At 38.2% G+C, this 11007-nt stretch overlaps 1 protein-coding gene across 1 annotated transcript; it reads right to left on the reverse strand.

Annotated features, from left to right (window-relative positions):
• Positions 1–8002: 8002 nt before the first annotated feature.
• LOC147640043 (uncharacterized) lies at positions 8003–10408 on the reverse strand. Its single transcript, XM_086776494.1, has one exon. The coding sequence runs from the start codon at positions 9708–9710 to the stop codon at positions 8364–8366; it is 1347 nt and encodes a 448-aa protein (XP_086632620.1). The 5' UTR covers positions 9711–10408; the 3' UTR covers positions 8003–8363.
• Positions 10409–11007: the final 599 nt, after the last annotated feature.

Raw genomic sequence — 11007 nt, forward strand, 5'->3', positions numbered from 1 at the left:
TAAATGTAATCCATGGACCAAAGGTAGAGAGTGAGCTATTGATACAGTAGTCTACAAATGGTAGAGACTATATTCCTAGATATCTCTGTATACAATCAAGTATGCATTTAAAAGGAGAATGCTTGGAAAGATGTAGCATGTTCTATCTATGTTGTCTTTATGTAAGTGTGCATATTTTCAAGTTGATTGATGTTTCTTTTAGAATGATAAATATTTTATTGTGATGTGAAGACATGCAGGTTAATAGGAGTTGGATGGCGAAATTCCTTCAATTTATCTCACAATGGTGCTACCCTTGCCGGTAATATTGAATTGATATATATAAATCTACTTACATTGTGTGGATTAAATGGTTGAGATTGAGGTAAAGCCACCATACAAATCCACAATATGGAGTGCCCCATCTATTGCTCAAGGGATGGTTCAAATTGTTGATATGGTTGTAGGGGCTCAGTCATGTTTGTTTTTTTTAACATTTGGATAAGCAAATGTTTTGCTTTTGACTTGCTTTCATTTATAGTGGCTTTGTTTATTTTCTTGCTTTACTTGAAATACTAAACGTCCCATATATATATATATATATATATAGAGAGAGAGAGAGAGAGAGAGAGAGACTGACCTCAAAATCTTGATTTGATATCACAGGTATATTGGTTAGCATGGATGTGGAAATGAGATCATTTACATTTATTTATGGTGATGAACAAGGTATTGAAAGTATCCTTCTTGACGTTCGCTATAATATAGTCATCATTGTTTACCATAATCTATTTAATTTTCATGGTTCAATTGTAGACTCCCCGTTTTGGAAAGGACAAGCAATAGCATCTCTAAATAATCGAACTATTAGAGAGCATAGGTGTGTTACGATATGAAAACTAGCTTTTTATGTAGCTTTTTTGTTTTATGTCCATAAAAATTATTGTTGATTTTTTTTGCAACAAGGAATATCTTTATTTTTTGGAACCTAGATTATTGCTAGATTGGTATGGTCTAGATTATTGCTAGATTGGTATGGTCAAGACACTTACAACGATAGTTTTGGGCTCCTTGGAATTTACCAACTAAGATTGCGGATCAGCTTCATGCACATGTAATGTTTGTAGACTATGGAAAGCCTAATCAGTTAGATTTTCAGTGCATATGCACTAAACATTAAAAATATTTCGATTTGTTGTCTACAAGCGTGTTGAAATGCCATTCATCTCAAATGTTGATCCACAAAATGAGTTTTGTAAGGTTTTATCTTTTTTCTTTTTTCTGGACATAAATTAAATCTTACAATAGCTTTAAATATATTTTTGGACAGATGGAGGTGAGGAGTACAGGCTTCCAAGGAGACATAATCCAGTCGCCCAAAGATTGTTTTAATGCTTGCTCATGTGTGTTAAGATTGTCAACACTATATTGGGTTGGAATGCTAGATGTATATTTATGCCAAGTTTGATGCTTTATTCGAAGAAATGTAAGTGCTTTAGGAGCTTCTATATGGATATATATGGCAAGCATGGTGTGTATATATATAGGTTGAAAAGTTGAGAACCATGAGGCCCAAAATGGGCTTCAAATATAAGGCTTATCTCTACTCACCCCCAAGGATGTGGCCTTTGTTTTTATGCACGCAAGAATACTCTTGCCCATCAGCCGAGTCATGCCACTAGTTATAAAAAAAATGCTAGAGAAGTGAGGGAGCCGAGAAGGTGGTGTAGAGAACCTCGGCGGGTGCACTATGAGGAAACTCCATGTATCACGCACGTTTAAAGGGTATTTTAAAAATCCCTTACCTAAATTTTTTTCCCCAATTAAACAACCCCTCTTTACTTATGAACTAATAGATGTTTTTATAAAGTTGAATTAGAAAACTCCTCGTGTTAATGTAATCCTATTATTTTTTCTCAATGTATCTAATTAAAAAACCCCTCCTGGTGAATTCATGTGGTACACTAAATTTTTTTGAGGTGAAACCCCCGAGTAGAGAACCTTCAAGAAATATCTCAGGCACGTGGTGAAGAAAACGCAAGAAAGACACTATCAATTTTCAACCAAATAAGATTTATATTAAAATACATGTAACTCTTTAATGCACGCAAGTTTATGAGATGAGAAGAGAGGGAGAAGAAGGGAGAGATAATAGACCAGCCTAGACCAGACTCTAGTTTGGTAGAGAGTCAAGACTCTAGTTTGGTAGAGAGTCAAGACTCTAGTTTGGATACATGTAACTCTTTGATGCATGCAAGTCTAAGATGAGGATGACGTTGAAGAAGGGAGAGATAATAGACCATTCTTGACCAGACTCTGGTTTGGTACAGAAAGAAGACAGACATCATATATATATATATATATAGGTATATGAGTGTGTGCACATATATATGTGTGTGTGTGTATATATCGCATAAAATATGAGTAAGTTAATGTGTGTAAGAGATGTATATATATATATATATATACATGTGTGTGTGTGTGTGTGTGTGTGTGTGTGTGTGTGTGTGTGTGAGAGAGAGAGAGAGAGAGAGAGAGAGAGAGAGAGAGAGAGAGAGAGAAGAACAAGAATAACCAAATATTTGCACTAGTTATTGAGTCTAGAATGTGCTTGTTTTTTTTGGAAATCATGACAAAAGTCATAGGAAACATGTTCACATGTTTGTTTGGAAACTAAAAATTCAAGAGTGGATTCAAGTTAGTTCATTTGTGAGGAGAAAATTTCTCTATTGGCATGCTTAGAAGGAATAGATACATTTTTATATTAGAATTGAGAGAGAGAGACAGAGACAGAGACAGAGACAGAGACAGAGAGAGAGTAGAAAGTGGTAGAGATGTAGATTGTAGGAGAGAGTAAGAGACAACCTAGAGAGAGAGTAAGTGAGATCCTAAGGAGAGATTTTAAAAAACTGCTTTCCACTTTTGGAAATCACTCACCGAAAACTTCTCCGAAAATTATATATCTAGAATATGAAAATTCATTAGCCAAAGTAATAGCTATTCATGTACATGCAAATATACCCAAATTTCACTGTAGTAAAAGGTCACATGCTTCAATTTTCCAATGCACTAGAATTCCCGACACTAGTTAAACATCCAACAAAAGTGGGGAGGGAGGGGGGGCAGGGGGTGCCCTACTAGGAAAACCTACATACCTTTTTCAAAAACCCATTATTAGTTAATTTAGAGTATTTAAAATATTTCTTTTCTTATTGAAATTACAACATTTTAAAAAATCCATAACCCTTATGTGATTACATTTCTAAAAATTTGTGTCAATTTTTTAATTAAAAACCCTTTCCAAAGAAACCACATGGTATAATTACATATTTTTTAGATGCACCCATCCAGAGCCTTAAAAAATAAGGGACCTTTAAGAATGTATGAGTGTAACGGGTTGGCGAATATATATACTTTATAGCCCTAGAAATTTAGAAATTTGGGGTGAACATTTTGGACACCCATCGGGCTGAATATTAGATGCATCAACTCAATTCTAGGTAACCTCCCTTACTACTTGGTGGCTTAAATCTAAAGAGTAAATGCTTAAAAATGCCCACAAAATGTAAGCTACCTTAATGTTAGGTGGCTCAAATCTAAATAGTAAATGCATTACAAAATACTCACAATGTAATCTATTAAAAAACAATGATGAAAAATAAGACTCCACCCTTGGATCAATTGTTGCTGATTGACTAAACAATTTTCCCATATTCGTAAACAGTGTCTTGGATAAGGCACAACCAAAAAAGCAATAGTCGTGTGATCATAGAGCGTATTTTCTTGCCAAAAAGACCACTAGATAAGAACATTTCATTGGGCCATGGAATGAGGATATATGCAAGTAACATCATTTACTCCCTTTATTTGCATGGCCCTTGTGTAGCTCCTGCGGCCATGTATGAGAATTGTCAAGTCACAACAATGGTAAACTCACTCAACACAACTGAGTGTGAAAGGAGTGATAGGGGTTAGTTTCCAGTAAAAAGATGGTGACACAGAGTCTTTTTTTGGAAGCATGACCGATGTGTGGCACATCCTCAGCAAGGGGTCTTAAAGACCCTTATCAAGTGGGATCGATGCGTATGGTGGTGACACCGTTTTTCCATCGTCCGATCTTGGTAAACTAGGGGTGATAAAATAGGGTTTGCGAGAAGTAAACTAGGAGGTGTTGGATCTATATAAAGCTTGCCCAACCTAACCCTGGGTCTCACCTACATATACCTAACCTCAATATGCTTTCCACACACTTTGGGAGCTATGTATTGTGCATCTCTCTCTCTCTCTCTCTCCATCTCTCTCTTTGGGAGCTATGTATCGTGCATCTCTCTCTCTCTCTCTCTCTCTCTCTCTCTCTCTCTCTCTCTCTCTCTCTCTCTCTCTCTCTCTCTCTCTCTCTCTCTCTCTCTCTCCATCAACATGCTATTAGAGTGTAGTCATGCCCATTGTGCGTGCAAAAAAAAAAAATTCACTCTTCAAAAACTTAAAACGATCATAACTTCCTCATATGATATCAGAATTCGATGATCTAAGAGTCGTTTTTGGGATTTAAAGGTGTTTTGAAGCTACTTATCTCAAATTTATCAAATTTTGCACCATCAATTTTCTACAGTAATCAAACAGCTTTCCAATCAGGTGCACAATATAGTTCTTTTGATATTATTATTTTGATTTTGATCATCATAATAAACTTTTGTGTGATTATACATTATTAAGAGTATTATTTTGACAAGTTTAAAATCAATAAACTCTATAGATGAGAAACTACTTTATTCATTAATTCTACATTCTATTTCTAAAAGTATTAATGTCGAATTACACATATGTTTTTCTTTTAGAGATTTTTCTTTTTGGCTTGTTCTCTCTTTGTAATTAGGTGCAAAGATTTCCTTTACTTTCTTTTTCATTACTTCGTGGCTTTGGTTGCATGTGGCTTTCTCTAAAACAAGGCTATGGTTGCACATGGTGTCGTTCTTTGATGAGGCTACGGTTACATGTGAGATCTTTGTACTTTTGGAAGCTCTTAGCAACATCATGTTCTTTTATCACATCACAAAGGAAAGCACCACGAAGGCTTTCACATGTTGATTATGGTTTCTTTAACACTCTAAGACAATTCCTTTCTAGTGGCGGTCATCCCCACCTCAACTCTTATGGACTTTAGTAGCGGCATCCTTGGACAAGCATGGATGTTGTTATGTCTTTTCTATTTTTATCGGCACACTTATTTCAAGCTGAACATTCCAAGGACACATTCTAACCCTATCTTTATAAATTGTGATTATGATTTAAATCTATTATAGTGATTTAAATTGACAAATTTGACTTTTTCTTGTTGTTACTAAGAAGTCAAAATAACAAATTACAAAAGGAATGATATTTTGAGTCATCATGATTGAATTTTTATTTGAGTCATTTTTGTATGCTCTCTGGGGAAACTCTTGGTTAATTTATGCTACCACAAAAGTTATGGTGACTTTGGTAATCATGCATGGTTTTTCATTGCTTTAATTGATAAGTTTCTTGAGTTTTCTTTTTTTGCAAATATTTTTGACATATATTCCTTGCCTCATTACATAAGGGTGGCTCTCATTATTATTACTTGCAACATCTTTAATGCTCCGAGTAGTAAACATCAACAATAAAAGTTATTTTGGCTGGCACCTGCCATTTATTATTGATAAGCTATAATGAATATTATCATACAGGCATCCTGACAAAGCATTATCAATAAGTTTTATTGACATGCTCCGACATGATTATTCAATCATCAACCATGCTTCAAGTTGTGATAGCTTATGTTATTTGCCTAATTTTCTACATGGTAAGGTTGATGGTTATATTGTTTTGTTATAATTATGCCAATTTTCTTGGAGCCCAACTTGATTGTGGGATTTTGATTATATCACTTGACATGGCATTTAGATTATATCCCTGGTTATGATTTGAGGTAGACTAGGCAGTTTTGCTCCACATATTTTTCACGTACTGGGTAGTTTCGCTCCACATACTTTTGGGTAGTTTGGCTCCTGATACTAGGCAGTTTTGCTCCATATACTTGGGCAGTTTTGCTCAACATATTTTATTAGTGCTTGGGCCCCTTGTTTGAGTCGACTTTGTATTTATGTATGCACACGTGTTCTTGTATGTTATATTGTGCATAAATCATTTTGTATGTGTTCATGTTATCCAAAGAGTGGCATCATGAACCTTCTCTAAATACATTGTTTTGTGAATAACTCATATAAATTTTTAGTAGGTACCATACAGTTCCACATTTTATATTATTTTTTCAAGACTCCTTGGAGCTTTATCAATATTGGGTGTCTTTAAACATAGACCTTGGCGGTTCCTTCTTGGTGAAAATTGGATTATTCTCCCATGCCATTCAACCATACATCTCCAGCTCATTGTAATATTTCCATAGCTCTATAGGCTGTGAAGGGTCTTTATGATCAGTGTACTTGTAATATTTCCATATTTCCATAGCTCTACAGGATGTGAAGGATCATATTTCCATAGCTCTACAGGATGTGAAGGGTCTTTATGACCATTGTACTTGCAATATTTCCATTGCAACACTTCAAATATAATAATAAAATGGTAGGCACATATCAAGGCTGTGGGTTTTTCCCTTGTTACTCCTCCCCGAGGGTTTTTTCATCCATAATTAGATACCTTTGTTTGAGCAGGGGTGTTGGAGCTATATATAGCCTGCCCAACCTAACACCCTAGGTCTCACCTATATATACCTAACCTCAGTGTGCTTTCCACTCACTTTGGGAGCTATGTATCATGCATGTTGGAGCTATATATAGCCTGCCCACCCTAATCCTAGGTCTCACCTATATATACCTAACCTCATTGTGCTTTTCACACACTTTGGGAGCTATGTATCGTGCATCTCTCTTTCTCTCCACATCAACAGGAGGTGCGGTGATGATTGTGGATATATATACATATATATATATAGAGTCATAGTCAACATGAGGTGCGGTGATGATTGTGGATCTATATATACATATATATATAGAGTCATAGTCAACATGAGGTGCGGTGATGATTGTGGATCTATATATATATATATATATATATAGAGAGAGAGAGAGAGAGAGAGAGAGAGTCATAGTCAACAGGAGGTGCGGTGATGATTGTGGATATATATATATATATACTGTTGATGATGCGGAGAGAGAGAGAGATGCACGATACACCTAGGGGTTAGTAAACTAGGTGAATTGGCACACGAGGCTTGATGATAACCCTAGTTTACTAACCCCTAGAATCAGATAGCCCAAAAAAGGGAGCGAGTGGCGCGATTGTTTTCCATGGGTATTTAAGGCCCCCTATTACTTAGTCATTAGGGGTGGCCCCCTATTACTTAGTCATTAGGGGTGGCCCATTATCTATCATCATGGTGTTACCTCAATCATTGTGCTAGACACGTCACCACTTCGTATGTTTGAAAAACAAGCCTGACCACAACCGAGATTCTCAACTGACACGATCCTACAACCATGTTAGCATTTGGTACATGATGTCGTATGGACTTGTTCACAACAACCAGAAATACTATTTCTCAAATTATACTAGCAAAAGACACATTCTCACCTAAATGAAAGACAAGGGGAATTATACTAGCAAAAGACACATTTGCACCTAAAACAAGGGGAGTATTGGTCATTGCTTGGGTCTGTAAAAGTAATTCTAGATTATTATGTTTCCCCAAAAGAATTTCAAAAAGGAAAATGTGAAAATATCTGAGTGCACATTGTGGAAATGGAGTGCATAAGAAGTCATTACATCAAATCAGAGAAAGGTGGTATAGCCCGTGACTCGCACTCGTGCACATACGTGCAAATAAGCAAAGTTTGACAGGCTAAGACAGTCATTTTTACGGTCTGAACGTACGTTGACACAGGCACATCATCCCAGCCCGCTAAATGAAACACAATGACGGTCTGAACGCTCGCGCTAATTTAAACAGAGTTCATTACCATTGCAAAAAGGAGAGAGGTTAGTGGTTGCTACTATATATAATCCATGATTTGCTTGCTTTTCTCACGCAAGCGAACATACACCAACAAATAATTAAAATTCCAAACCTAAAACTCTTTTTCTACAACTAGACCCTTGTCCAGCAAGCTCGTTGGTACCTGCAGGCAGCATTAGCTAATCATATTGCCTTGATTCTAAAGCCATGCGCATTAGTGTAAACATAAGGAATTATTGATGGGGTTCTAAAATCAACTTGCAATAGAGCTGCGCTTTAATAATTGTACTATAGCTCTATGACTGAATTACTCCATCTTATGAATCAATTAACCCTTCGGATTTCTGCATAATCATCGCTGCGCCAAACTCAACCCAGAGTGTGGGGATGATCATAATTGGAAGTAGATTGCCATATAAAGTAGACATATTAAGCTGCTTGCAGAGCTTATCCTCAGCCTTAATGATGAGCTTAAGAAGCTTGAATACTTGGGATCTGTACACAGGCCCAGCCCTGTTGATCCCGTGCTGCCGAGGATCTTTGGTAGAGACCAATGCGAACAAAGGGCGAAGTTGTCGCTTAGATCTAAGTTCCTGCCTAGCTTAATCACAAACTCTGGTGAAAATGGGATCGGCCCACTTAAATTGTTCTTACTCAAATTAAGCTGATAAATGTGTGGCAGCTGGCCTAATCCCATTGGAATAGAGCCTGTTAGATTGTTGCGGTCCAATGATAAAACTGTAAGGTTTCCAAGCAGCCCAAATGAAGGTGGTATATTCCCATAATATCCCGAGTTTGATAAGCTTAATGCCATTAAGCTTTTGAAGGCTCCAATGAAGCTTGGTAATGTTGCATTCATTGGATTATTGTCCAGTATAAGGTACTGTAGAAGTGTCAAATTTGCCATTGAAGGTGGGTATGGGCCAGTGATGTAGTTGTCATTAATTGCCAAGAATTGCAAGCTCTTTAGATCTCCGAGCTCTTGTGGCAACGGCCCTTCGAGAGAATTGAAGCTCAAATCTAGCTTTTGGAGCATGGTTAGGTTGCCAAATTCAGGAGGTACTGGGCCAGTAATGGAGTTGACACTTAGATCAAGAATCACAAGGTTTTGCAAGCTTCCTAGCTCTGGTGGTAATGTCCCAAATAGCATATTATCACTCAAATCCAAATGCTGCAAGGTTTTGAGCTTAGCTAGATCTCGGGGTATTGGGCCTTGCAGGCTGTTCTGTGATAAGCTGAGAAGCTGAAGTGAAGAAAGGTTAGCAAGCTCTATAGGAATGCCCCCAACGAGAGCACTGTTTGTTCTCAGGCTAAGCTCTTGTAATGTGGGTGCAAGCTTGACAAGAGAACTTGGGATGGTTGTGTTCAGAGTAGTAAAACACTCAAAGATGAAGAGACTTTTTAGTCCTGAAAGCTTTGTCATGGCAATGGGTATAGATGCATTTGGTGAGCAAGGTGGATTAGGTTTGTAGCCAAAGTCCAGCCTTGTCACATGCAGAAGACCATCTTCACCCTGCTCACACCCAAGGCCTGCCCAAAAATCTTCACTGCAAGGATGGGGGTGCACCACCCTCCACTTTATATCCCCTGTCATGGCCTCCATCACCTGAAACAGGGCATCCTGCTCTCCTGCACTCATTAGTAGTTGGGGCTCTTGATAGTCTGCTTTGATGAAGTTGTTTGCTGTTGCACCGGTGATGATAGAGAAAAGCAAGGCATATAGCAAGAGCTTGATCATTTTGAGTGCTGTTTAGTAGAGAATCTGGAGATTGATTAAGGGGGGCAAACCAATTGAGCCGCTGTGCAATGTATGTAGAGAGAGAGAGAAAGAGAGAGAGGGGTGGTAAATCGCTCAGAAGAGAACGGAGCTTCTAGTGTTGTGGAATGTTGTAAGAGTGACATGGAATGGAAAGAAACGGCTGTATAGAGCGAGCAAGCAACTGGAGGGTAGTGGGTATAGTGAAACAAACAAAGCTAGAGAGTGGTAGTCGACATAACGAAGCAGAGAGAGAGAGAGAGAGAGAGAGAGAGAGAGAGAGAGATCAGAGGGGGGTAAATGTGCGCAACCCAGATGGAAAACTTGGCAATTTCCCAGGTTAATTCCTTAAAATTCCTTCCTCATCAAAGAGAGAGAGAGAGACGGAGAGTAGTGGATATGGAACAGCACTAAGCAGTGAGTAGTGGTGCCTACGGCAAAGACGAGAGAGAGAGAGAGAGGGAGCATGGGATGTAGTAGTAGGGAAATCAAAGCCGAGATAAAACGAATAAAATGTGTGTGTGTGTGTGAGAGAGAGAGAGAGAGGCATGTCTAGATCAAAGAAAAGACATATAGACAGTTGAAGATTTGAAGCGAGACAGAGAGGAGGGAGGGGAGGGAGGGGAGGGGGGGTGACTTGCTTCGCACTCGTGAGAAGCGGACAACAGTACAACTTGTGCAACCGTAAACCATGCATTGTTGTTTGAACTGTGATTCAAAGCAGCGGAAGTGAACACTGTGCCATGAGAGAGACAAGGGTGGTGGAGAACATATGACGTGGCATCGTCAAACATGGTCAAAGATGAGAGAAGAGGGGACACGTTTTTGTGCCTATGGCAATAATTCACCCGCAATCCAATGGGTGTGGTTGAAAGTTCAACAGTGTACGCGCTATGATCAGTTGATAGATTTTATAACTTTTGACAATCCACCCAACAATGCTCGAAGCTCATTAATGCCTATTGCCCAAGAGCCTTAGCCTTGAGGGACCTGCTTGTTATTAGAAGAATAGTTGAGTCATGCTCTCTTTTTAGCATTTTGGTCGTAAAATACTTGCAAAATTTTTAAATGCCCATCAAAAATTATATTTCACTAAACTCGTCAATTTTGAAGGGCAAGGGTGCCCATCAAAAATCAAGCCTGATGAGAAGTACTTGCCACATGGCACTTCTTTCATGCATGCATATTGACACGTGGAAGTTCTATCACACACATATTACATATGTTCTCTCTCTATGTGGCTTAGGCTAGGGTGCCATAGCATGGCCAAGCGACACGA

This window comes from Cibotium barometz, chromosome 3, assembly GCF_041138505.1.
Source record: "Cibotium barometz isolate CiBa-2024 chromosome 3, ASM4113850v1, whole genome shotgun sequence".
Taxonomy (NCBI): domain Eukaryota; kingdom Viridiplantae; phylum Streptophyta; class Polypodiopsida; order Cyatheales; family Cibotiaceae; genus Cibotium; species Cibotium barometz.